At 46.6% G+C, this 27,074-nt stretch overlaps 3 protein-coding genes across 6 annotated transcripts in view; all 3 read left to right on the top strand.

Annotated features, from left to right (window-relative positions):
• DGKA (diacylglycerol kinase alpha) overlaps positions 1 to 234 on the top strand; it is a 28,998-nt gene extending 28,764 nt beyond the window's left edge. The window contains exon 25 of the mRNA XM_027106587.1: positions 122 to 234. The gene's annotated coding sequence lies outside the window, so the exon portion shown is untranslated. The remainder of the gene's footprint in view (positions 1 to 121) is intronic.
• Positions 235 to 703: 469 nt separating this feature from the next.
• Positions 704 to 6,394, top strand: CDK2 (cyclin dependent kinase 2). 3 transcript variants are annotated; one of them, XM_027106592.1, is made up of 8 exons: positions 881 to 1,057; positions 1,797 to 1,874; positions 1,983 to 2,103; positions 2,804 to 2,974; positions 3,447 to 3,548; positions 4,224 to 4,367; positions 4,671 to 4,874; positions 5,150 to 6,394. In XM_027106592.1, the coding sequence occupies exons 1-8, from the start codon at positions 942 to 944 to the stop codon at positions 5,252 to 5,254; spliced, it is 1,041 nt and encodes a 346-aa protein (XP_026962393.1). In that variant the 5' UTR covers positions 881 to 941; the 3' UTR covers positions 5,255 to 6,394. The 3 variants fall into 3 exon arrangements, with proteins under 3 accessions (XP_026962394.1, XP_026962396.1, XP_026962393.1); XM_027106593.1 differs by lacking the exon at positions 4,224 to 4,367 and having other exon boundaries at positions 704 to 1,057; XM_027106595.1 differs by lacking the exon at positions 5,150 to 6,394 and having other exon boundaries at positions 704 to 1,057; positions 4,315 to 4,367; positions 4,671 to 4,783.
• A 1,430-nt stretch (positions 6,395 to 7,824) lies between these two features.
• Positions 7,825 to 25,464, top strand: RAB5B (RAB5B, member RAS oncogene family). 2 transcript variants are annotated; one of them, XM_027106608.1, is made up of 6 exons: positions 7,825 to 7,948; positions 19,363 to 19,625; positions 21,359 to 21,510; positions 21,791 to 21,913; positions 22,479 to 22,572; positions 22,892 to 25,464. In XM_027106608.1, exons 2-6 carry the CDS (start codon positions 19,463 to 19,465, stop codon positions 23,005 to 23,007), a joined length of 648 nt encoding a protein of 215 aa, XP_026962409.1. In that variant the 5' UTR covers positions 7,825 to 7,948; positions 19,363 to 19,462; the 3' UTR covers positions 23,008 to 25,464. The 2 variants fall into 2 exon arrangements, with proteins under 2 accessions (XP_026962409.1, XP_026962408.1); XM_027106607.1 differs by lacking the exon at positions 7,825 to 7,948 and adding an exon at positions 7,959 to 8,143.
• The last annotated feature ends 1,610 nt before the right edge of the window (positions 25,465 to 27,074 follow it).

Raw genomic sequence — 27,074 nt, forward strand, 5'->3', positions numbered from 1 at the left:
CTTCCTCCTCTCCCTGCAGGGGAGGCCTGGGAGGAGCAGGAGGACCTGAGAAAGGCAGAACTGAGGAGGGATCCTGGTCCCTGAACATCCCGCTACTCAGTGACAGTTTCTGGTTTCACAGGGTCACGCTCATCTTAAAGCACTCCATCCCCCCGTGGAAAGAACTGACTGAAGGGCAGCTACAAAACAAAACACGTACCGGACACACACGATTCATCATGGGAGAGTGGATCAATTTATTGTGAGTCAAACCAGGAACCTCTCAAAAAGACTGTAGAAGTAGTGACCCTGTATCCAAAATCAAAGAGAGACAGTATCGGGGTAGGCTGAGAGACGGAGGCAACGACTCCTCCGAGGCCCGGGAGACCCTTACAATGAGATTCCCAGCTTCCTGCTTTCAGAGGAGGCTCCCTGGACCAGGTGGCATTCAATCTTAGGTCAATACACATTTTCCTAGGGGTGGTGAAAACGGCGAATTAGAGATCAGGAAATCCCTATAGACTCAGGACACAGGTAGGAAACTCGATCCCAAATCAGATACTTGGAAAAAGGTGTTCAGCCTCCCCACCTACGTTGAAACTTGTCTTAATGCCCCTCGGAACCAAACTTGCGCGGGTCGGGGTCGTTTGCAGAGAGGGACGCAGGGCTGGCCCCTCCCGCTCTGACGTTGACCAATAGGAAGATCTGAGGGCGGAGCCAGGGAAACGCGGGAAGGAGGGGCGGGGCTTCTGGTGGCGGTAGGGAACTGGGGGAAGGCGGTAACATTGTTTCAAGTTGGACAAATTGACAAGAGCGAGAGATACACTGCGTTCCATCCCGACCTGGGGCCACGGTACTGGGCCCTGTTTCCCCTCCTCGGCCCCCGAGAGCTGGGTGCCGCTTTCTGCAGGGTTCCCAGGCCCCCGCTCCAGGGCCGGGCTGACCCGACTCGCTAGCGCTTCATGGAGAACTTCCAAAAAGTGGAAAAGATCGGAGAGGGCACGTACGGAGTTGTGTACAAAGCCAAAAACAAGGTGACGGGAGAAGTGGTGGCGCTTAAAAAAATCCGCCTGGACACGTGAGTGGCCTCTGTACCCGGGACTCCTTACTCGGGAGCTCCTTGAGTGCCCCCTACCCCCACCCCAACCGGCGGTGGCCATCCAGGGACCGGAAGGTAGCAGGGAGGGACTTCTTTTGAAGTGGAGAGGTGGGTTGAAGGACGAGTAGAGGGTTTCCCGGGGGAGACTATAGGGTAGTGTAGAATCCATGGAAAATTTCCTCCCTAAAGGCGGGTGATGCCCCTAAATGTACAGTCAGAAAGACTCAGGAAGAGGAAGGAGGCCTCTGAGATGGGGGTTCCAGGACTCCCTGTGGAGCTGGGTTTTGCAGTAAGCTGTAAAGAGCACCTTTTTGAATGACGAGCCCTCCTCGCTGCCCCAACCCCACCCCCATCTTAGAATTCTCTCCCCCTTTCAAAAGAATGGCAGTTGAACCTCACTGGCCCCTCTAGAGAGGCTGGGTGCTGCTACTCCCGCCCCCCCCCCTTTTTTTTTTACCTGTTACCTTCTTCACCTTCACCAGGAGGCTTTGCTAACCTAACCCTGGGCAAAGAAGAAATAATGACCTTAATGTGTCCAAAAGCCAGTCCTGTCCATCCATGAATTAACCCCTGAAGCACCCCTTCTCTTCTCTCACTTTCCTAGGGGATGCTGGGGTGGTGTCTCTGGGGAGGCAGGGGGTGGGGTAGAATCACTGGGCTGGGAGAAAAGGAATATTTGTAACCACATTCCCATCTCTGCTCTCCCAACTTCTCCAAGTGAGACGGAGGGTGTACCCAGTACTGCCATACGAGAGATCTCTCTGCTAAAGGAGCTTAACCACCCTAATATTGTCAAGTAAGTATGTATCTGGGAGGTGCTCTGACAGTAAAGGAGGATGCCTTCTGTTTGTGTTGTCTGGGCATTTCTCTCCCTCACCTCTATCCCTGGACCTCCCTTCCCTAGGCTGCTGGATGTCATTCATACAGAAAACAAACTCTACCTGGTTTTTGAGTTTCTGCACCAGGATCTCAAGAAATTCATGGATGCCTCTGCTCTCACTGGCATTCCTCTTCCCCTCATAAAGGTAATCCTTCACATCAACTCCTCCCAACATGGGCGTGTCTTGGGGGGACTGAAGGCAGGCAATCCAGACTGAGTGTTGATTTGTGATCTTAGCTTCCTTCCCAGCCCTCATCCCCCTACACACACACACACACACACACACACACACATACACACACACTCACTCACACACACACAATCACACATACCTTTTTTGTGGCTCCTTCACTGCTCATTATACTTATTAACCCTAAGGCTGGGCAGGAGAATCAAAGAAGTTGAAACTCTAGTGAGTCAGCTTAGCAGCTCAGGTGGAAGGTGAGATGAAACTCAGATAAATGGGACTGGAGGGCACTTGGTAGACCCCTCCAAAAAGCCTTTCCACCTGCTTGGTGGGAGAAATAGCCAGTGAGTCTCTATTGTCTGTTTTTCTGGGTTCTTTACTCCCAGAGCTACTTTCCATCTATCAACAAACGTTTATCCAACACACATTTATTGAACACCTTCAATGTGCTGAACACAGGATATGGAAAAGAAATGCAAAACTGAATAAAACCTGATCCTTATCCTCACTGGGATTACAGTCCAATCAGGGAAATGGCTTGTAAACATGGAATTATTATCTAACTAGTGAAGGCTTTAGTAGAACTATGGAGGCACAGAGGAGACCCTAATGTTCTCACGGTGATGGAAAAACACATTCTTTTTTCTCCCCTTGTCAGAGCTACCTGTTCCAGCTGCTCCAGGGCCTAGCTTTCTGCCATTCTCATCGGGTCCTGCACCGAGACCTCAAACCTCAGAATCTGCTTATCAACGCAGAGGGGGCCATCAAGCTAGCAGACTTTGGACTAGCCAGAGCCTTTGGAGTCCCTGTTCGTACTTACACCCACGAGGTGAGTCCCTCTCTGCATGTCTTCTCTGAACTTCCTGGGAGGTGTTAACAGGGACATTCACAACGTTTTTAGTAACTATCTGGCCAGCAGTTTCTCTCTCACTAGATGGAAAGTATCTCTGACACCCTAAGAGGTCTTAGAGTATACACGGAGTTCACATTTTGATAGATAACAAGCCAGGAGAGCTGGATGGCACACCATTAAAATTATGACCGATTGCCTCAAGTTTTCCAAGAAGGTTGCAAATTGGGGGTTCAGAAAATATGGTCCCCAGAACCATGGACTAGGCTAACTCTGGGCTAAGAAGTTGTACCCAGTTATTTTACTTAGGGGAAATCAGAGGGAAGGGAAGGATGGAGGGAAAGAAGTTGCTTGTTAAGAAGCTGAGTTAGCAGAGTAGTCCTGAGGAAGTGAGATGTGGGAATCTCCATGCCCCATACACCACCCCTCCCCTTCCTACGCTTGTCCTCAGGTGGTGACTCTGTGGTACCGAGCACCTGAAATCCTTCTGGGCTGCAAATACTACTCCACAGCTGTGGACATCTGGAGCCTGGGCTGCATCTTTGCTGAGATGGTACGGAGGCATGCCCGAGTTCTACCCAGCCCCCTCCTCCCCACATTCAAGAACAACAGAACTGTTTCTTGGCCTAGACCCATGGCCCTTCTCTTATCACAGGGTCCTTCCTCTAGAGTAGCACAAAGTGGGTGGTGGGGAAAGGATAGGACTGTCATCCCTGATGTCAACCACAATGTTAGGATATCCTCAAACAGCTTTAGCATGCAGTATACATATCTTATCTCTGAATTGAGCTAAATCATTTCTGCAACTGTTTTAGCTTTAGCCTGCATATACTTGGGAAATGAGTTCCATTTAGTGTCCCCTTCATTTGGCCTGTAGACCTTATTGTAGGGCACCAGGAATGTGGTGAGGTCAACTGTGTTCACCTTACCCACACCTTTTATTTAAACTGCAGACTTACATCACATCCCCCCTCAACCTCTGGCTTTTCAGATTGAAGGATCCCTGAGGCCCAGTCTTATAAGGGAGCTCTCATCCCCTTTAATACAACAGTGGAGTGAGCTAAGTTTCCAAATCAAAGCAGCAGTATGTTTTATGGTCCCTTATCTGGGTTGTAACTGGGGGCATGGAGACCATTAGCCCATATATATAATGTGCATTTATCCCCCAGTGCATTACTTTACAATTGCCCATATTCATCTCTCAATTCATCAAAAAATATTTGTTAAGCACCTAGTGTGTACCCAGCACCACGCTAGGTGCTGTGGGGAACACAGAAGAAATGGAAGACACAGTCTCTGCCCGCTGTGCTCCTATCTAGAAGTGTCTGCACCACAAGGAGGGGGGATGACCGCAGTGTCTACCCCACACCCCGTGAGTGGCTTGGGATCCCTTTGCTACATGTCAGTGGCACCCCAGACATTCACCCCCTCCCAGCCCCACCCAGCCTTGGGGATCTGCAAAGCCATGGTTGGGGGAAGGAAGGAGGGGGCGAGGAGACAGATGAAGGGACTTCATTGTCTCAGGCTCTGTTTGACTGACCCCATGAAAGGCCCTGGGGAGGGAGTCATGGGGCCCTGCTGACCTTCCACTGCCTGTGGGAACCTCCATCATCCAGTGGGCAGTTTTGACTGACGTCAATGTGGGTCTTGGCTTTTCCTCTTTCCCCATTTTCAGGTGACCCGGCGGGCCCTATTCCCAGGAGATTCTGAGATCGACCAACTCTTCCGGATCTTTCGGACTCTGGGGACCCCAGATGAGGTGGTTTGGCCAGGAGTTACTTCTATGCCTGATTATAAGCCAAGTTTCCCCAAGTGGGCCAGGCAAGATTTTAGCAAAGTTGTGCCCCCCCTGGATGAAGATGGACGGAGCTTGTTATCGGTGAGAGTGGGGAGTGGGCACCCATTTCCTCTCATTCACTCCCCCAGGGCAGGGTTTTTCCAGGATGAAGGAAGAATGAGGCCCTGGACTCCTGGTCTTAGCATTTCCCTAGCACCTGCTTCCCTCTCGCTGTTGTGCACCCATTAGATACAGGAAGGAGGGAAATGGGAACTCTGCCTTGGGTGAAAGGAATTGTTTCCCGATTTCTCAAAACACCTGCTGCTCATTTACTCCATTATCACATTACTGACGTCAGCATACATCTCTCCCTCCAGCAAATGCTGCACTACGACCCCAACAAGCGGATTTCAGCAAAGGCAGCTTTGGCTCACCCTTTCTTCCAGGATGTGACCAAGCCAGTACCTCACCTTCGACTCTGATGGCTTTCTCAAGCCCCTACTCCCAGTCTCACCCTCTCCTCCAGTGGGGGCATGATCTGGCTTGGCCCAGGGCTCTTAGCTCACTGATCTTGTCTGGCTGCCTTAGCACTCACCTGCCCCTCTTAGCCAGCCAACTCTGGGGAGAGGGGGTGGAGGGGAGAAATAGGTGAAATGGAAAGGAAGCGTCAATATTACATGCACTTAATCTGCACCATGCTCTCCCCTTCCTCTTAGTCATTGCTTAGGAGGGCTGGTATTTAAAAAAAAAAAAAAGTTAAAAGACTGTTTCTCCTTCCTCCACATAGGGTTTGCCATCCCAGTCTCTGAAAGCCCCGCAATTATTATTTTCTGTGTTTCAGGTGACAGAGACCCCAAACCTCCCACAGCCCTGTGTAAGGCCAACTGATAGCAGGGGCACTAAGTTGGAACTTTTGAAAACCAAGCAAAACAAAAACATGGCGAGGGGTCTGTTTTAAAGAATTAGGTTAAAAAAATAGATCCAACCAGTTTATACCCTAGTTTTAGTGCTTCATCTCACCTAACAGTCTGGGAGACTCAAGACTCCCTGTCTCAGACTCCCAGTCTCTGCAGTCCTGGTGGGACTGCAGTAGAAATGATTGCTCCTAGTCTTCTTGCCTGTCCCTCCTACAGGCAAGGGGTCTCTGGGAGGCTCTGGGTCAGGGACTGTGCTTCACTGAGGCCTTATGAGGCAAGTGAAAGATGTTTGAATTTTTCTCTTCTTTTTAAGATTCTTAGTTCTTCAGGTGCTAGGTTCCATCTCCCTCTGAAGGCCAGCCCATAGGAGTGAAAGTTAAGGTTAAGACCTCATTTTGAGAATGCTGACACTTTTTTAGGGCTGTGCCTGAGTGGGGACATTGGGAAAAAAATATTTCTTTAAAAGAAGGATGAACAATTATATTTATATTTCAGGTTATAGCAGTTTTTTAAGTGGGAATCGGTGGGGATTTGTTGCCATGTGCACCTTGGGGTTTGTAACGCGAATGTTCAAAAAAAAAAGCTTTTTTTCTTTTTTATGATTTTGTCTCTCTTCTCCCACCTTTTGTCCTTGAGTGTTCTTGCTATTAACATTATTTGTAATTTAGTTTGTAATTGATTAAAAAAAAAGTTCCTGGTTTTATAGTTCATGTCTCTCCTCCTTTACTTTTGCATATTTACTGAAAGAATGGTGTGAGAGAATATGAATGTGTGCATGTGATAATAGGTTTCAGACCCCTTTTCTTAATCACTCTATGCAGGGCTACCCACCCCACTCCATTTCAACCTCTGCGATGCAATTGGGATAGTGCCACGGGTGGGTGAAGTGGGAATTATTGCCCCCATTTTACAGCTGAGGAAAGTGAAGCTTATGTATTTCCTACTTTACTTTCCCCTAAACCAGCATCTCCCCCACCCCACCCCACCCCCAGACACACATATCACATACGCATACACACAAGGCTCCAGTTCCAGATTTTCAATGTTAGGGCTCAGGAACAGCAGTATGGTTGGAAGTGGGCTCCAGGGTTAATTCGCATTGACGCTGCATTTCCCAGTAAGCTCGTCTTGTTTTCTTTTTACCGTTTTTATTTTGTTTTTTTTTTTTTGCGGCACGCGGGCCTCTCACTGCTGTGGCCTCTCCCGTCGCGGAGCACTGGCTCCGGACGCGCAGGCCCAGCGGACATGGCCCACGGGCACAGCCGCTCCGCGGCACGCGGGACCCTCCCGGGCCGGGGCACGAACCCGCGTCCCCTGTATCGGCAGGCGGACTCTCAACCACTGCGCCACCAGGGAAGCCCTCGTCTTGTTTTCTTTTTGTTCCATATCACAAACAGAAAAGTTTTCTAAAAATACTTATTCACATTTACATGCGATTTAGAATACATCAATCGTCTGTATGAAAAATTATTATAAAGGGGCTAAAGCCTCCCCAAGCTACCACTTCTTGGAGGTGCCATTGTCTCAGCTCACCAAAAAACATCTCAGACTGCCGCGGGCCATCCCTAAAATTCCTGTGCTCTGGGGCCCCACCAGAAGGAGGAAGCACCGACGTGAGGGCCGCTTAAATTCCTAGGCTCCGGGTCCCTAGGAGAGGTATTTCCCTTCACGCCCGCGAATTTGTGATAGAAGGCGGGGCGCCAGAGGCAGGCCCCGCCAAATCCCAGGGGAGGGGCGAAGGTCAGTAGCGGCCTTCCTAAGGCCTCTTTCAACCCCGCCTTGCCTGCCATTCAAGTCCCGAATTTTCTCAGTACTGGTTAAAGTTTCACTTTGACCCGCCCCCATCGCTCACCTGATTAGATGTTTATGAGTTAAAAGGCGGGGTCATGAGGGTGTCGCGAGCCTACTGGTTAGAGTATACGCCTGTCAACAGGGTACCGCCCCCTATCTCGGGGAGCTCGCTCTTTAGTGGCTCCTCACCTCGTCCATCTTCAAAGTTTCCCTCTCTATATTGGTCTGGGGCACCGCCTGTCCAGTCCTCTGCTCTTACGCCTCGGTGACAGCACTGCCTTTCTCCAGAGGATTGGCGGATTAGCACGCACAGAGCCCACCCTTGATGGTAGGCGGGTAATCGTGCAATTGGCTGGGGCCCCCGTCACAGGGCGAGGAGGAGGAGGAGGGGCAGGAGGGTTTGGTTGAGCTGCAGCTGTTTGTCTGTTCGACACAGGCTTGGGCCCGACGGAGGAGACGGAGCCCCAGGTACCGGGCTGATGGAGCCCGCAAGGGCAGGGGCGGAGGCGTCCCGGAGAGGAGTGCGGCCTGAGGGCAGAGGCGGGTCTGGGCCTCTGCGAGGGGTTAGAGTGGCCCACCAGAGAAAGGAGAAGGGGGCCGGGCCCCGGCAGGCCTAATGGGGGCGCTGAGGAGGGGGCCGGGCGGGCTGGGCGCCCGAAGTTGGTGAGTCGGGGAGGCGGCCGGGTGGTGTTGGCGGCCGGGATGGGGGCCGGCGCGGGAGGCCGGGGCTCGTGTGCGGGCAGGGGCAGGCCTCATTGAGCGGCGCCGAAGAGGGAGGAACTGGGGGAAAGGGACTGGGCGGCGGGTGAGGTAAGTCCATTCTCCCGGAGGTAAGGAGGGGTCAGACTCGGCGCCCGGGCCCGGAGGGGAACCGGGGCTGGGGCTCTCTCGAGAGGTCTCATTGCAAGGGCCAGGGAAGGGCTTTTAGCTGGGTAAGAGGCATTGTTTTCAGGGAAAGTGACTTATAAAAATAACTAGGGTGCCCCAAAGTTGAGCTGAGAGGGATTTGGGTTCAGTGCGGGAGAACTGAGACAAGCGAAGAAAGCTTTTCTAATCTAGAAGACTCAGGTAGCCGGGGCAGTGGAAGCAGGGCCTCCCATCAGTAATGGGAGCTTCTGGGAATGCTGAAGGGTGGGCTGGAGGCTCTGGGGCTCGCGAGTAATCACGCTTTTGTTCCCATTAGTGTGGAGATGTGGCAACTTGAAGTTTTTTGGTACTCCTAGGGTAGCCAATGAAGACAAAAGTAACTTTTTTTTTCTGTGACTCTTGGCTATTCCAGACTCAGCCCCTGCACTTTCCCTTGGCCTCGCCTCGAGCTGGTTTAGGCTGCAGCCTCTGGATTTCTTCTAACCTCCTGTTTCTCATGTCCTGTGAAAAAGCTAAGAAGTTAGATTTGGGGGATGTTTGTTCGTGTCTTTCCTACTTAATAATGTGGTCTATACTGGAGACCATATCTCTCACCTAGACGTGGGCAATCAGTGACTCATTTTCTGCATTGGAACTGGGCTTAGGGATCCCCAGCCATCCAGAGATCTCCTGACCATAGTTGGTGAAACTTTTGTGGCACTTAGGCTTGGGTATTTCACAGGCAGGTAATGGTTATGTGGAACCAAGCCTGGAAATATGAGGTGATATCACTGAGGAAGGGATTTGGGGAAGAGTGAGAAATTCCATTCCGGAAGGTTGGCATCACCCCTGTTTTTTGTCTACTTCTTCAGGAGCCCGGGTTTCTGAGCTATTAAAAAGTTGGGTCAAACAGAGAGGCACTTGGGGAAGGAGGTGAGTAGAGAAAAGGAAGATGGATTTCTAAGACATAGGGATCCCCTCCTCCCAGATATTTTTAACGGTCTACTGACCTCCTTAGTTCCCCCCCATAGATTGGAGCTTATTGGATTTTCCCTTATTATACTTCCTCCTTTTTCCCTTTTATACCACTGTATTTTATAAATACATTTCTTCTTAATTAGAAAAGTAATAAGTACGTATTTTAAAATATTCAAGTTTTATAGAAGTGTAAAAAGTGTAGATCCTCCCACATATACCTCACTCATTTCATCCAGAAAGGTCAGAGATAAGAGACAGTAGAGACTAATCTTACTTCACTTTGGGGGATGTGCCACCAAAGGCAATTCTGTTTTCATGTTCCCACCAAACTCTGGTTTCTCATTCTTTCCAGTTTTCCCTTCTGGGACCATACTCTGTTATTTATTATGCTCCTTTCCCAGTTCATTTTGTCTTGCTTTTATCAAATTCAGACAAGCAGAGAGCTATAGTCTGGGTTATCACTCACATCCTTACGCACACATGCGCACACACACGCACACACCCCACTTGTGCACTGGGTATCCCAGGAAATGCCCAAATAGATGGCCAAAACGTCTTTCTCTTTTATGGGCAGGAAGGAAACATTAAAGTGAATGATTTTGTTTGGGAGAATTATTGGCATCTCTGCTAATGTGAGGAATTTGGGACTTCTATCTTCTGGTTCATGGTCTCTGCATGTTCAGGTTATACGACTGTCCCGTCATTATCCCAGAAGAAGATGATGGTTCTCCTAAGGGGCCCCTGTGTCTGTCTTTCTATAATGATATGAGAAGCTTCCAGATTTCTCTGGCTTTGAAACTGGTTTTCCTCTAAACCTCAGCACAGCTGGGACATTTTATTTACCACCTTATTAATTGAATTTGTCCTTACTGGCTTTAGAAGCCCTGTGATGTGTCCAGCCTTTATACAGTGCCCTCAGAAACCTTGATTATTGTACCCCCAGGAACTTTTATTTTCTCTCCTGCAAAGCCAGTCCTAGAGAAAGTTGTGTAGATGTGTGTGTGTGTGTTTGTTTTTTAAATCCTCACTAAGCTTTGCCATTTCCTACATCCTGATGATATCCTGTCCCTCTTCTATACATCCCTTCTTGTCTTTTCCACCTTCCCTGTAATCAAAGCCTTCTTTCAAAAACTGATCTGGAATTGCTCCATATTAAGGTGTAAATAACAAATAGTCACTTAAAGTATTAATCCTTCCAAGAGTTTTTGCTTCTTAAAGAGGGAGCTAAGGAGTGGAAATCATCAATATAGAATTTCAAACATAGATCTGGAGTTACAAAAATATATTTGGAGAAGAGGACTTTCCCATTGCCCTTGAAGTCATACCTCATCCCTTCTAACTCTTACTTTGCCCAGGAGCAAGGATTGCTCTTTTATAGTTTACTTGTTTGTGCGCATTGATACGAATTTGACTTATGAGGAGACGTGGGGTAGGAGAAGCAAGTGTATAGCCTGCTCCCTAATCCTAAGGCATTTCAGGTTGGAAAGTAACCAAAGTGTGAGACATTGAATTTAAAATAAGGAAACACAACAGCCGTCTTGGAGGAGGGATACCTTGAAACCCTACACAATACACTCCCACTTCCCAAGAATGTTTTAGGAAAGATTTAGTCACTGACTCAATGGTAACTGAGCTGAATAAGGAGCCACCTAGGTGAGCAAAGTGTGTGCAGATTTCTGGGCCAGGTTGTAGTTTCTGTTGAGGGGCAGTGGGTACCTTGTCAGAGTGGTAGTATGATTTTTTTTTTTTTAAACTTGTGTTTCTGAAGTTCAGGAATTAATAGAGATAATGATCCGAAGTTTTTTGAACATTTAACATCAACTGAAGATTCAGAGAACTTTGTTTTTAGCCACAGTTGCCTCAGTGTTACGGTGGGAGGGCTGCATATTTGGTGTGATTAGGCCATCTGAGGTATAGTAACCGGTGACAGGAAAAGCAGTTAGCCCATGTGAGTTGCAACAGTACCTTGTGGGCTGGGTCCCAAGAGGCCCCTCCATCCAGGGGAGATCACAAAGAGGCAAGAGGGAGAACTGGCCTGTTAAAAACATTCCCAAATGGAACTGAGTAAGAATCTATTTAGATGGCACAGAAGGGGAGGAGTAGATGGAGGAAGGAAGCAGGATTACTTTGGCCTTAATTAATGAACAGCTACTAGGGACCAGGCATTGTGCTCTGCTCCGGAGATTCAAGATGACATAAAAAATAGTCACACTAAAAAAAAAAAAAAAAAAAAAAATAGTCACACTTTTTGAGAAGTTCATAGTTTAGCAGAGCAGACAGACACAAACAATTAAGTCAAATAATGTAATAAATGCTGTGATAAGAATACAGGGTTTTTGTTTGATTGTTTTTGTTTTTTGCCCATGCCACACGGCTTGTGGGATCTTAGTTCCCCAACCAGGGATTGAACCCGGGCCCTGGCAGTGAAAGCACTGAGTCCTAACCACTGGACAGCCAGGGAATTCCCAAGAATACAGTTTTAATACTGTGGGATCCTAGAGGAAGCAGTGATGAATTCTGCTGGGGTGAGAGAGTAATTATGCAGTTTCACAGAGAAGGTGACATTTGAGCTTGGCTTTAAAAGACACATTAGGTGTTTGCTAGGCAGACAAAGTGGGGAAAGGCATTCCAGTCTTTCATAGGTCAATAATAGGGAGTTTGCAGTACCATGCTGATAAGAGATAAGTATGCTTTTTTTGCCTGTTGGGGAAATATAAGGGAGAGGGTGAAGTGGAAGGACTCTCATTTAAGCCTGTGACTCATTGGTTAACATTGGATCAACACAATGAGCCAAGTAGTGGAATTCAGTTTAAGGTTTTGGTAATTTGGGGTCTAAACAAAGTTGGAGAGTTGAAGGTGTTTACTGGCTTCTGCTCTATCTTCCCAGCTCAGTAAATCTCACATTAATCCCACAGCCCATTGAATTCTGCAGAAATTACCATTGCTTTCCTAGCACCTTCCATTGAATTGCTTCTGTTTCAACTGTCCTGGCAGGAGTTGGTCAAGACCTTTTAGAGAAGCACAGTAATGAGTGAGTCCTTCTGTCAGAAGGATATGGGAGTAGATTCCAGTTCCCAGCAAAGGCCTGGGCCTTCCTAACTTGTTTTCAGTCCCAAAGGAAGTACTTATCTAAAATGAATAGAAGCAGAAACTATCCAATCTAAGCTCGTGTTCCTGTCCTGGTGCCTTCTTTGGATTTCAGTTCAGAGTTCAGCATCTCCTGCTTCCTGAAGAGGTATAGTGGTATAACAGGAGCAGGAGTACCTGGCTGAGAGTATGTGCTAGAAGGAGACTTGCTACTAAGCAGTTGTGTGAAAACTGGCTGTGTGATAACACCTGGCAAGCTGGTTCATTTTATTTGCCTCAGTTTCCTCTCTGTAAAATATAGACTGGACTAGATGACCTCTAAACTGCCTCTTATCTGGCAAACTGAACTTCAGGGCTAACATTTGGGAGGGGGCTAGACTCCAGTGGCTCTGTGCCTTGAACTCAGTCTCTATTGGTAGATGACAGACTTCTGGAGGCTTCATATGTAGTTGGCATAGGAACCCAAAGCTACCAAGTGGGAAGGAATCTGAGGAATGGAGTCTTGCCCTAGGTAGACTCCATTCCTCAGGTTTCGGCAGGCTAAGAAACCTTTCCTTTTTCTTGGTCACAGCTTGCGGGATCTTAGTTCCCCAACCAGTGATTGAACCCGTGCCCCCTGCAGTGGAAGCTCAGAGTCTTAACCACTGGGCTGCCAGGGAACTCCCTAAGAAACCTTTCCTATTCATATTTCCCTGTGCTGCTGGGAGAGCTGCTCACACTAAAGAACTTGCCCCTCATCCTCCACCTCTCCCTTCCCCAATAGACTGATGACGTCATGCCTTAATCCTCCTTAATGGTCATTTTTTTAATATAAATTTATTTATTTATTTTTGGCTGCGTTGAGTCTTCGTTGCTGCACGCCGGCTTTCTGTAGTTGCGGTGAGCGGGGGCTCCTCTTGTGGCTCGTGGGCTTCTCATTGCAGTGGCTTCTCTTGTTGCGGAGCACGGGCTCTAGGCTCATGGGCTTTGGTAGTTGCAGCACGTGGGCTCAGCGCAGGCTCAGTAGTTGTGGCTCACGGGCTTAGTTGCTCCGCGGCATGTGGGATCTTCCCCGGCCAGGTCTTGAATCCGTGTCCCCTGCATTGGCAGGCGGATTCTTAACCACTGCACCACCAGGGAAGCCCAGTTAATGGTCATTTGATAAGCCATTCTTGTGGGGCTGCACTTCTGAGGGAAGTTGTCATTTCTTCTCATCTGAACTGAAAGTGTTGAAGGGAAGAAAAACCTCTCTTTTTTTGCCTCAGGTTTGAAGGTAATAATCATCGCACCACTTGACTGGTTGGCTGTGATTTATTTTTTGCCTTTGGATGGATCATTTGCCCACTGTCAACTGTTAGCAAAAAAATCACTGCTAGAATAGGGGAGAAATCAATTGAATCTTATATGTATTATTCCATTTCTGTACCCCTGATCTTTTGAGAGTCTAGCTATTGCGTAAGAAACATGATACCCTTATTAACATGTTGGGATTAAAGATCAAGGCACAGAGATGGGCAGCCCATCAATTACTGTGAACAGAGAGGGTAGGACATATTCTTGAGCTGAAACATTGGAATGGGAGATAGTTTTTTCTAACCCCATAGTTACTAATCTCTGACAGTTCAATAGAGTTTGCCGATTGGCTCTGGGTTGACTTATCTGTGGGGGTTAGTGACCAATCCGTGTGTCTGTGACTGTTTCCTCTTTTTTTTTTTTTTTCTGGCCGTGCTGCACAGCTTGCAGGTTGAACCCGGGCTGCGGCAGTGGAAGCACAGAGTCCTAACCACTGGACCGTCAGGGAATTCCCAACTGTTTCCTATCTTCACACTTCTCCAACTCCCTACTGTTTTCCCAGGCCTAGAGAGACGTGTCTGCCGATGAGAATTCAGTCCACTCTAACTTAGTGTTCTGCTCTTTGGATCACATGCTTTGAAATGTGAGGGAGTAAGTTGAAGAATCTAGTAACTTTTTTTCTGTTGTTTTTTAAGAGTATAGTGTATGTGTGTCAACCTAAAGGAAACTTGATCAGCTTATGATCTGTAGAGGTTTTTTTCTTATTGTGTAATCTGTTTTCTGTTGTAAAGTGTAGAGTTATGATGGCCTATCCTCTTTTCCTATGAAACAATGTATATGAAGTACTACGTAAATGTGTTTTTTTGTCTTTTTTGTTTGTTTGTTTTTTGCAGTACGCGGGCCTCTCACTGTTGCGGCCTCTCCCGTTGCGGAGCACAGGCTCCGGACGCGCAGGCTCAGCGGCCATGGCTCATGGGCCCAGCCGCTCCGCGGCATGTGGGATCTTCCCGGACCGGGGCACGAACCCGTGTCCCCTGCATCAGCAGGCGGACTCTCAACCACTGCGCCATCAGGGAAGCCCCATAAATGTGTTTTTAAAAATAATTCTTGCAGATGCTGAGAAACCCTAAGAGAAACACATTTCTTAAATGTACCCAGAACTTTGGAATTGAATTCAAATTCTGCCTTTTACTACTTTCACCTATTATACTCCCTACCCCATCCCCGGATCCTCATAGGTAAGGAAACTGAAGCTTAGAAAGGCAAAGGGAGTGAGTGGCCTAAATCACAGTGGGTTAATTGGCAAAGCAGAGAATAAAACTCAGGCTTGCCTGATTCCAGAGCCCTTACCACTGTGCAGGACTGCCTCTGTCGACTTTAACTTTCCATTTTCATAATTGCTCTATAACTTTAGTAGCAGGTTGGAGAACCTCTGACCCCTGGAGAGCTATATTAAACCCTCATCTTAATTTCACCTGGAAGTGCTTTTTTAGGCTGGCCAGAGACTAGACTTCCTACTAACCCATCTTTCAGTTTCAGGCCTCTCCAAAGCAGTGTTTTTTAAACTTTTTTTGATTGTGGCTCATTAAAAAAAAAATTTTTTTTACATCATAATTCAGTGTATGTACATACACCCACAAGTGAAACATTTTCACAAAATTATTCTCATGCTTATTATTTGCAATCCACTTGATTTTTTTCTATTTATTTTTTCTTTTTTTCAATATACTGATCATGATCCAGCAAGTGATTTCAAGGTCACTATTGGCTTACAGCCCACAGTTTGAGAAACACTGCTCTAAAGGTTTGAGGATGAAAAGAGCTAAAGAACTGTGACTAGTGGTTAAGAAGCTAATTAATACTGATTTTTGCAGTACTGGTTCCCAGAATTTTGGATTTAATGGACCAATTAATTTAAATTTGGGGGTTTCTATTTTTCCACATAAGTATATTTAGAAAGCTTACTACTGCCTATCAACACCATTATTTGTAATTTTTTTTAAAAAAAGCAATTTTTTTAAAAGTTATGTAGGAAACTTTAAAAATATATATTTCCTGTTAAAAAAAGAAAGAATTATGTGGAATGAAAACACCTAAGTCCTTCACATACCGTTTTCCTCAATCCCACTCCCCTTAGAGGGAGATAACCAGTGTTAACAGATCAGTGTGTATCTTTCCGTACCTTTTTCTCTGCAGAATGTTGCTTTGTTTTATAGAAACAGGATCAACCACATGTTTTGTTCTCCAACTTTTTTTTTTAACTTTTAACAATAGGTCTTAGAGGTTTATCCATGCAAAAAATACATATTTACCTTTGAGGGAAAACTGATACAAAAAATGTAAGTTAGAAATCTTGTTATAAAGGAAACTCCTAAAATGAATAAATTTAGCTTTATGAAGAACTTGCTATATCTTTTTTTTTTTTTTTTTTTTTTTGCGGTACGCGGGCTTCTCACTGTTGTGGCCTCTCCCGTTGCGGAGCACAGGCTCCAGATGCACGGGCTCAGCAGCCATGGCCCACGGGACCAGCCGCTCTGCGGCATGTGGGATCCTCCCGGACCGGGGCACGAACCCATGTCCCCTGCATCGGCAGGTGGACTCTCAACCACTGCGCCACCAGGGAAGCCCAACTTATTTATTTATTTATTTATTTATTTGGCTGCATCAGGTCTTAGTTGTGGCACACGGGATCTAGTTCCCTGGTCGGGGATCAAACCCGGGCCCCCTGCATTGGGAGCTCGGAGTCTTAGCCACTGGACCACCAGGGAGGTCCCCAATATATCATTTTTATTTAATCATTTCATCACAGACCAGTGAAAACTTCATCACAAAGTGGCACATGTATATCTGGATTCTTGGGACTCCTTGGCCTAGGGGACTACAAAATACCCAGTAGGGTCAGAGTAATTTCTTACAGTCCTCTGTCTTAATCTGGTCTACTTTGGGATTTGTCTGTGTTCTCATTTCAATCTCATTTCTCCGTTAACTTCCTCTTTACACTTTTTTTTTCTGTTTTTTTCTCTACCTCTTTCATATCATGGCTGCTCATTAGGCATATATTGATAACAACTAATATTGAGATATCCTTTAATATATTAAATTGATCTTTTCTGTGAATCAGGGTCATTAAATAACAATAGCTGTCTTTTTGTTTTTTAAACACTTTGGCAGTTTCTTTTTTTCATTTTTTATTTTCTTTTTTAAAATTTATTTATTTATTTTTGGCTGTGTTGGGTCTTCGTTTCTGTGCAAGGGCTTTCTCTAGTTGCGGCAAGCGGGGGCCACTCTTCATCGCGGTGCGTGGGCCTCTCACTATTGCGGCCTCTCTTGTTGGGAGCACAGGCTCCAGACGCACAGGCTCAGTAGTTGTGGCTCACGGGCCTAGCTGCTCCGTGGCATGTGGGATCTTCCCAGACCAGGGCTCGAACCTGTGTCCACTGCATTGGCAGGCGGATTCTCAACCACTGCGCCACCAGGGAAGCCCAACAATACCTGTCTTACTATTCGTTAATACTATGTTACACAAATGTGTCACTTAATCCTCAGGGCTACTCTATGAGGTAGGTATTTTTTCCATTTTATAAAGGTGAGGGCTTCCCTGGTGGCACAGTGGTTGGGAATCCGCCTGCCAATGCAGGGGACACGGGTTCGAGCCCTGGTCCGGGAAGATCCCACATGCCTCGCAGCAGCTAAGCCTGTGCACCACAACTGCTGAGCACGCGTGCCACAACTACTGAAGCCTGCACACCTGGACCCCGTGCTCCACAACAAGAGAAGCCCCGCTTGCTGCAACTAGAGAAGGCCCGCACACAGCACCGAGGGTCCAACACAGCCAAGAATAATACATAAATTAAATAAATAAATTTTTTTAAAAAAGGTGGAAGGTAAGGCTCATCAGAGAAATTTTCTTGATATCATATTAGTAATGATTAGTACCTTTATATTCATTGATATAGCACTTTTTGTCAAATATTTGAGTTCTTTGTCTGTATTATCTCATTTAATCCTCACAACAACCTTATGAATTAGGTACTCATAGGCTATTATCCCATTTTACAGATGAGGAAACAAATGCACAGGTAGATTTAGTAAATTGTCCAAAGATTTAAAGCTAGTAATCAGAACTATAAAATAAATCCAGTGAATTGGACTCCACAGCCTTTGTTCCTCTACACCTCCTCCTGTATGGTTTTTCTGTCTTTACTAGGATTGCAGATATTTTTAGCCCTGATTTGATCCCAAAGCAATTTGCTATAGTGAAAAAATAATGTTTCCCCATATATGTCACAGAGTATGATGTTTATGGAGTCACTAGAATCAACCTTGGAGAAGGGAAAGATTAATTTGAACAAGCAAAGTATAATCCAAGCAACGCTTAGGTTTTGGGGATAGGTTTACATGCTGTGATCATGCTAACACTTCTTTGAATCTCACAGTTCCTTTCCCGCCAGAGTCAGGATGATGAAATATATTCAGGTTTGGATGATTGGACACTCAAAGTCCCAACTTTCTCTCTCTCTCTGTCTCCTCCTCCACCACCAGCTTTCCTAGCCGCTTGGAAGGTAGAGAAGGTGGTTCAGTTTTATTCTTTCATCAAGTATTTATTGCTTGAAGACTTATCCCCTATACCATCTACCGGAGATTCCCGCATGTGTTTAGAAGGTACACCTTCTTTCTCTGCCTCTAACTTGGAGGGCTACAGCTGTTAGGCCCTTTCAGTGTGGAGGGTAATCTAATCCCTAGGCACCAGGAAGACAGCTGCAAGTTGAGAGTAAGTCAGGCCTACTGACTCAGACTTGATAGATTTTCAGACTTGGAGAGGTGGCAGAAGAAAAGTGAAAGAATTAATACTCAATGTGGTCTGTTTCTCTATTACCTTTTTTTTTTTTTTTTTTGCGGTACGCGGGCCTCTCACTCTTGTGGCCACTCCCGTTGCGGAGCACAGGCTCCGGACGCACAGGCTCAGCGGCCATGGCTTACGGGCCTAGCCGCTCCGCGGCATGTGGGATCTTCCTGGACCAGGGCACGAACCCGCATCCCCTGCATCAGCAGGCAGACTCTCAACCACTGCGCCACCAGGGAGGCCCTCTCTATTACCTTTGATCAGAAATGAGAAAGGATGGATTTTCTGATCATTGGACCCTGGTTATATTTTCAGAAATGTCAATTTTCAGAAATGGTCGTGTAAGAAGGATATAGAACCAGAAGCTATCCCTCTACTCTTAGGATGGGTGACTCTTATCCCATACCCCTAGAGTGAATTTCTCATTTTGAAAGCTAGAAAAAAGAGGGGATAAAAAAAGGACAGCACCAGGACACCAAGGAGATAGGAGGGATCTAGGATACTTTTGGGTGGATCTGGTGCTCTTCAAGCCAACTAAAAGTTGATCAATATGCTGTTCTTTGAAGACCTGGTGGGGAATGATTGGGAGATTAAAAACTACTCTCACATGGTTTTCAGTCTCTCCATTTCAGCACACTCTACTTTAGATGCAATTCTTATTTTACTGTTCCCCAGTCTTACCAGTGAGTGTCAGGTGCCTGGGACCCTCTCAGTGGTGTAACCTTTTAATGGTGGGTGATTGTAAGAGTTAAGTCCTCATAGGAGCAAAGAAATGAAGAGATTCTGTCCTTTTTCTAAAAAGTGATTGCAGCTGTAATGGCCCTGTGTTTAATTTTACCTCCTTTTTTTCTTGCAGGACTGTTGAAGCCTGGAAGTCCCCTCCCCTCCCCCCTCCCCCCTCTGCCGCTCTGTGGCATCCCCCTCCCTCTACCCTTTCCCATTCTGATAATCTAGCCATGACTAGCAGAAGCACAGCCAGGCCCAATGGGCAGCCCCAGGCCAGCAAAATATGCCAATTCAAATTGGTCCTGCTGGGTGAATCTGCAGTGGGGAAGTCTAGCCTGGTATTACGTTTTGTCAAAGGGCAGTTCCACGAGTACCAGGAGAGCACCATTGGAGGTGAGTACTTCAGGGAGAGAAGAGTTTCAATGCTTAGAAGGGCTTTTGAAGGGAGATCTAGGGATCTGTTTGTGGAGCTGGCCCTCTTAGCTCCCTGGAATGGAAATCCTTTAAGAAACAAAAAAAATTGCCATAATGCCCAAAAGCAAGTCCATGTTCATCCTCTTACTTCCTAGAAGAAAGTTAGAAAGGTTGGCCTTTGAGCAGCAAGAAAACCACTAATTTTTTTATCTGTTTTCCTCCTCCCACTCTCATCTTAATGCCAGTGAAGTTCAGTTGAGTGTCATCTTGAGCAGGGTTGGTTTGGGGCAGTGGCTCATAATCAGAGATGTACATCAGAATCACCTAGGGAGCATTTTCATCCTATGCATGCTTGGGCCCTACCCTAGATCTACTGATTAGTATTGGAGGTAGAGTGAGGTTGGTGGCAGTGTAGACATGTATGTTTGGAAAAGCTCCTTAGCTGATCCTGATGCACATATCTGGTAAAATAGAGGTTAGAACTAAATACAAAACGTAAAGGAATCTGCTTTTCCCACCTTTGCTACCTTCTCTTTGCCACTACCCCAAAATAGGGTGGTAATTCAATAAAGGGTCTTTTATGAGAACTCCCATGTTAACTCCTTCCCCACTTTTATTGGGGGGGTGACTTATTTCCAAGTCACCTTGGAAATGTGTTCTTTGACCAGCAGAGGTAATATGAAAAGTAACAGCCAAATAATACTGATAATGGTGGGACCTCACAACAGGCTTTAAAATCGTCTAATCAGTTTTTTTTTTAATTATTTTATTTATTTATTTTTGGCTGTGTTGGGTCTTCGTTCCTGCGTGCAGGCTTTCTCTAGTTGCGGCGAGCGGGGGCTACTCTTTGTTGTGGTGCGCGGGCTTCTCATTGCAGTGGCTTTGCTTGTTGCAGAGCACGGGCTCTAGGCGCGTGAGCTTCAGTAGTTGTGGCAGGCAGGCTCAGTTGTGGCTCACAGGCTCTAAAGTGTGGGCTCAGTAGTTGTGGCACATGGGCTTAGTTGCTCCGCGGCATGTGAGATCTTCCCGGACCAGGGCTTGAACCCGTGTCCCCTGCATTGGCAGGCGGATTCTTAACCACTGTGCCACCTGGGAAGTCCCTGTCTAATCAGTTCTTTTTTTTTTTTCTTCGGTACGCGGGCCTCTCACTGTTGTGGCCTCTTCCGTTGCAGAGCACAGGCTCTGGACGCGCAGGCTCAGCGGCCATGGCTCACGGGCCCAGCCGCTCCGCGGCATATGGGATCTTCCCAGACTGGGGCACGAACCTGTGTCCCCTGCATCGGCAGGCGGACCCTCAACCACTGCGCCACCAGGGAAGCCCTCTAATCAGTTCTTGATGTGACTTTTATCTGAAGCTTATTATCTCCGTCATTATCTCTTACTCCTCTATTTTGGTTAGAAGAGGGATGACTCTGGTATAAGTGCCAGTTCTTTCTGTCCCTCAGAGTTTATGATGTTCCCCCATTCCTTAGCTAGAGAAACTTCTGGCAGGGAGGACTTAGCCAAGAGCAGGCTTAATTCTGGTTCCAAGATCTGAAGGAAAATGCTAAACCTTTCTTGTGTGTAAGGAGGAGAATGCTAAACCTTCCCTGTAGCTGAATGGCCTGGGTGGTGACTTGTCTTAGACCCAAAGTAGAGATATTTTGAAGGAGGGTGGGATGTTCCCATGCATCCTCCCACTTACAACAACTTCTCTGTTCTCTTATTCGTAGCGGCCTTCCTCACCCAGTCGGTTTGTTTAGATGACACAACAGTCAAGTTTGAGATCTGGGACACAGCTGGGCAGGAGCGATACCATAGCTTGGCCCCCATGTACTACAGAGGTGCCCAAGCTGCAATTGTCGTTTATGACATTACTAATCAGGTAAGTGGGCCGAGAAGATTGTCCTTGCTTTTATTTATAGGAATTAAAATAGGTGGGGGAGAGAAAACTTGTTCTTGAAATAGCAAAATAAGAATACAGATTATGCTTCCAAGTGCTGAGAAGACAGGTAATGAATTACCAGAGACAGGTGGTTTCAATGAGTGAAGGCTGCTTAGAAGAGGTGAGTTTTGAGACTGGGCTTTGAAGTTGATGGGCCTGGATTGGCAGTCAGTAGGCTGAATGAGCCAGCCTACTCATTCTCATCCTTGTGTTTTCCTAGGAAACCTTCGCCCGAGCAAAGACATGGGTAAAGGAACTACAGCGACAGGCCAGTCCTAGCATCGTTATTGCCCTGGCGGGGAACAAAGCTGACCTGGCCAACAAGCGCATGGTGGAGTACGAAGTAAGGTGGCCACAGAGTCCCTCTCTGACACACTCCCTCTGTGCTTGGGACCTCTTTTTACCAAACCTGCCCTTTCTGAAAATCTCATCTCAGGACATTCATCATCTCATTCCCCAGTTCTGCACCAAGTTAAATACAGCAACACTGTGACCCTAATGCCAGCCAGGAGATTTTAGAGGAGTCAGAAGAAAATTCCAGAGCAGAGGGGTAGGGAAGTACCAGTACCAGCTGTGGGGGTACCAGTATGAAAAGAGGAAGGAGGGAGCAGTTGAATTTGAGGTAAGGGATACTCAAGTGTCAGAATCCAAAAGCCCCCAACCAACTTAACCTCCTCCCCAGTAATTAAGATTCCTGACATCTATTTGTTGGATTAAGTGCTTTAGACCATGGGTTATCCCTTGAGGGAGTCATCTCCAAAATATGGGTCCAGGGCCAGCTGGCTCAGAGGGGCAGTTAAGGGGAGGGAACCTAGGATATTGTCTAGCTCTGGTGCTACGTGGGAGTGGAAAGGCAGTACTTGTTCCTGCCCTACAGTCTGAGTACCAGTACACCCCACCCCTTGCAGGAGGCCCAGGCGTATGCAGATGACAACAGCTTATTGTTTATGGAGACTTCAGCCAAGACAGCTATGAACGTGAACGATCTCTTCCTGGCAATAGGTAAGGTCAGAGCAGCCTAAGGTCTTCCTGTGTGTTTTCCCTTGCCTCTAGGCAAGATGACTAACCCAAGTCATAAGGATAAATGGGAGCGTCTCCTCTTATGAAAACTTCAGGTGTGGAAATACCTTAACTTTCCATTGTGACCTCCATCCTTTGGCTGCAGTTTGAGCCCCTTCATCTTCAATGTAGTTTACAATGAACCCTCCCCTCTTCGGAGCATTCTTTTAGTTTCTCGCATTTCCACTTTCCCCCAATAGTCTTTTTCTGGGGGGATGAGTAAAATCTACCATACTTTGTTCCCTTCTGTTTTTATCTCTAGCTAAGAAGTTGCCAAAGAGTGAACCCCAGAATCTGGGGGGTGCAGCAGGCCGAAGCCGGGGTGTGGATCTCCATGAGCAGTCCCAGCAGAACAAGAGCCAGTGTTGTAGCAACTGATGGGGTGGCTAGCGGCAAACAAGTATGGAGCTAGCACGAGAGCTCAGAAATAACCTCCATCCCCACCGCTCAGCACACAGCCCCTACGGTAACAGCACACTGGGCCCTGGCTCCCAAGGGCTGCCTCTTGACAGCTCCGTCATGGCACTTTTTAACGCTTCAGCAACAACACCAGGCAGCTGTTGCCACTGGCCTCCTACCCCTGCTCTGGGGCTTGGGGGTCAGATCCCCCAGGACTTACCTTCCAAAACAAACTTTCTTCACTTTGTATTATAGGTGCAAGACAGTGACCTAATTATCTTTCCTCCTCCTCCCCATTTTTTCAGAAAACTCTTTTTTTGTCTCCTGCCCCTTCCCCTTCTGCTTTTGGTCAGTCTCTCTTCTTGATTCCCTTTTCTTCCTCTCCCCAGGATGGAGAAGGTAGTGAACCCAGGAAGTGAGGAAGGAGGTTTCCAGTTCAGTCACATTAAGGACCCTGGGGGAAAGTAAGGCTCAGAGCAAGGGGGAGTAAGGAAACATTTCCTTTTTGTTTTTATTTGGTTGGAGTTTCTCATATTTGAAAACACTGAGTTGGCCTTGTGGAGGGTGTTTCTAGGTAGAGGTGAGAATGTGAAGGCAAGCTCTCAGGCACCAGGTTGGAGTCTTGTTAGCTAACTGGGCAGAGGTGGAAGAGGTGGAGATGCAGTGTCATCTGTGGCTCAGGAACTCTTCTAAGGCTTACTTTCCCCTCACCCAGCCTCTTAGGTAGCTTCTTCCCCATAGTGGGGGAGATTCTGGACCCCAGAGTCCTCCAAAGAATCTTCACTGGTTGCCTGCATCTTTGGCTCTGCTGTGATCAAATGGAGGAGGGACCAGTTTCTGACACCCATCCTCTGACTTACACATATGCATTTTTTTCTCTCTGGCCTTCAGATGGCCTCAGCCCCAGCCACGATATCCCCCTGCAGTTTGCACTTTAATTGATGGTAGTTCAGTTGTGATACTTGTTTTATGGGGGTTTTGATTGATTTACCTGCCCTCTTAACTTTTTAATTAAGTGGAATCCGAGGTGTATATGAGGTTAGGGGAGGGGCTGTAGAGAACAGTACCGGTGGCAGCTACTCAAGCCCAGTCTCCACTGCTAGCTTCCTCCAACTCTGATTCTTACTTCACCTGTATTCTTGCCAGCCTAACTCTTGGGTATAGGTTTACCTTTCCTGAGGAATTAACTGAGCAACTGGAGAGCAGTCTCAGGATAGCATAGGCCGTTGTAGGGGAGTGAAGAGGAGTCAGCAAGAGGGAGGAGTTTTCTGTCCTTTCCCAGGGTTCCCATTCAATTTGATCCACCCATTACCATGTCTTTTCTACTTCCCTGTAAATAGGTATGATCTTTATTCCCACTGTACAGTCTGTTCTGTTCCCCACCTCCCATCAGGCCCTATTTCTTTTCTCCTTTGTTAGTATCTTCAGTTTGGTCCCTCCATGCTTACCCCCCAAACCCATCCCCCATGCAACCAGTGGTTTAATCCACGTACCACTAGGGGGGGTAGTACCACAGAGGCCTACTTGTGGCCCCCTAATATAATACCTGTTCCTGTGGACAGGGAACGACTGGCACTGAAGGTCCCTCACAGCTGTCTCACATCAACAGAGTTTGTTGGTCCTTTCTAAATCTCTAGTCTCTCTTCACATCCCTCATCAGGTATTTTAAGATGTGTTTGGGAAGCCATCAAGGCAAGAGAGAACTCTAAATCCTTCTTGTTCTAGCCCAGGGTTTTGAGGAGTTTGGGGGGAATAAGAGAGGAGAGGCCATAGTGACCTAGGATTGGAACCTTTCTGCCCTTTTGGCTTGCAGCTGCCTTCTGTCCCAGAGAAGCTGAGAAATCCATGAAGCTGAGATTCTGAAAGACCCAGCTTAGGTTCTTCCACTTACACCTAAATTCCCTTCCTTTACCAGGGGCAGCCTTAGTTCCCATGGCCCTGAAACACATACACATTTTCCCCTCCTTTCCCCAGCACCCACTAGCCCCCTAGAGCAGCCAGTGCATCCTTACAAGTGGAAGAACTACGATGGCTCTCTTAAGTTTCTTAGAAATGAAGTTCTTTCTCTGTGTAGTTTTCCCCATGGAGCAGTAGTGAAGATGTTTCGTTGCCTTGGGGCTGGGAAACCATTTCTCCAGGCTTCGTCTCCCCTCCCCTTAGGAACAGGATTGGCCTTAGCTTCTGGGCCTATCTGCTGCCTTCCTTCTACTTCCTATTAGCTCTTCTGCTTTCCTTTGAGCTCTGTTGGGCTTAGGGAATCTTAGTTTTTATTTCCCAGCTCTTCATTTTTTTCTTCTGATTTTTTTTTTTTTGCTTCTAAGAAAGCATTTGCCTTTTTTCCCCTTTCTTCCTCTCCCAACATAACAATCGTGGTAACAGAATGCGACTGCTGATTTACCAATGTATTTAATGTAAGTAAAAAAGGAGAAAAAAAAAGTGTATTGGAGTGTTGCTTTTTTTTTTTTTTTTGCTACTTCTCTGTCTGTTACTAGAAATTTGGAAGGCAACCCAGTAATGTTTTATTGAATCAGAAACACACCCTCCCTTGCATCCTGGTACCTCCTTATTCTCATTAATATTTTCTTGAATAGTGAGATAACCCAATTTGGAAAATAGGCCCTTTATTGCTGTTTAATCACTCCTGTTCCCAGGCCACTAGAGAGCTCACCAAATCTGTTCCTAGCTAATTTTTTTAGGCCATCCTAACATGGAAGGGGGTGGTGGTCTGTGGACCTCTGGGCAGACAATTGATGAGATTGGAGGGAGAGGTGGTATTTGTGAATACTTTGAAGTATTATGCAAATATCTATGTGCAGCTTTCTAGGGAGAGGGCCCACTGCCTTAATTAGTATCTCAAAGGGGTCCATGACCTAAGAAAGTTTTTTAAACATCACTGAGTTAACATTATTGATTGATCATGTGGCTTCTACCCCAACAGGAAAATTTCAGCAGGAAATTCTGCTCGTTTCTTGCTGTACTTGAAGCCTTCAGTCCCTCAAAGTCTAAGTGGAAGTGGGTGGGGGGGCATGATACAGAGAAAAGATTAGGTATGGTTGCAGGAGGAGTTTTGAATTCCAAAGAATCTGCAGGACAGGAAAGACAGAGCCTGGAATTCAGTCCCATCTCTGACAATTTACCAGCTGTGGTCTTGATCAAGTTACTTAGTTGCTTTCTGCCTCAGATTCTTCTGTAAAATGAAGAAAATTTGAGATTTAAACGTCAATTATATAAAGCATGTGTGTGGCTTTATGTAGGGTGACACTGTTATTGGGCAGAAGTCTCATCCCATGGCTTCAGACAGTCCTTAACTGACTTCTGTATCCTGGGTAGGATAGGTTGGGCGTCAGGCCTCTCCGATGATTTAACTGTACACAGTTGAGTTGGGAATCTTTCTTTTTCCAAAAACCTTAGAGCCAAAATCACCTTTTCACTGTTAATTCCCCTTACTGTATATCTCTTAGGACTCCCCCACGGCTTCTTCATTCCTAGTAAAAAGCTCTTCTAGTTCCAGTTTAGGAAAGCAGAAAGGCAGGGGAAATGATCCTCACTTAAAGTAAGGTTGTAACTCAACCTTTTAGTCTCTAGAGGGCAGTGTGGATACGTTTGCCCCGGGTCCACAGCTAGCCAATGACAAGCTTTCACTCCCACACCAAATGATAAAAGGGTAATAGCAAACAATTTCTGTTAGTATCCTTTATTCTGACATGAGCAGTTACAGTCTTCCTACTTTGGGGCGTTAAAATGTCATCAAGTGACGACTTTTTAAAATAAATTGACAACTAAGCAAAATTAAAAAGATGTCTGTTTAGTGTTGGTTCTATAATTTGAGGAGAAATGCAGCTGGTCCAAGGGATCTCGAAGGCTTTGAACCACCATTTTAGGCCCCATTTCTGATCTCATTCCTGGACATAAAAGAATTGAGCGCTTGATCTTGTTTTCTCTAAAAGGCAAACAGGGCTGTTGTAGTTGCAACACAGGCGTTTGTCAAAAAATAGTTAGAGACGGAGCTCACCACCGGGAGAAAGCCGGCTGGATCCCGAGGCCTC

Source organism: Aethalodelphis obliquidens, unplaced genomic scaffold (assembly GCF_003676395.1).
Source record: "Aethalodelphis obliquidens isolate GAN/ISIS:26980383/991018 unplaced genomic scaffold, ASM367639v1 scaffold8, whole genome shotgun sequence".
NCBI lineage: Eukaryota > Metazoa > Chordata > Mammalia > Artiodactyla > Delphinidae > Aethalodelphis > Aethalodelphis obliquidens.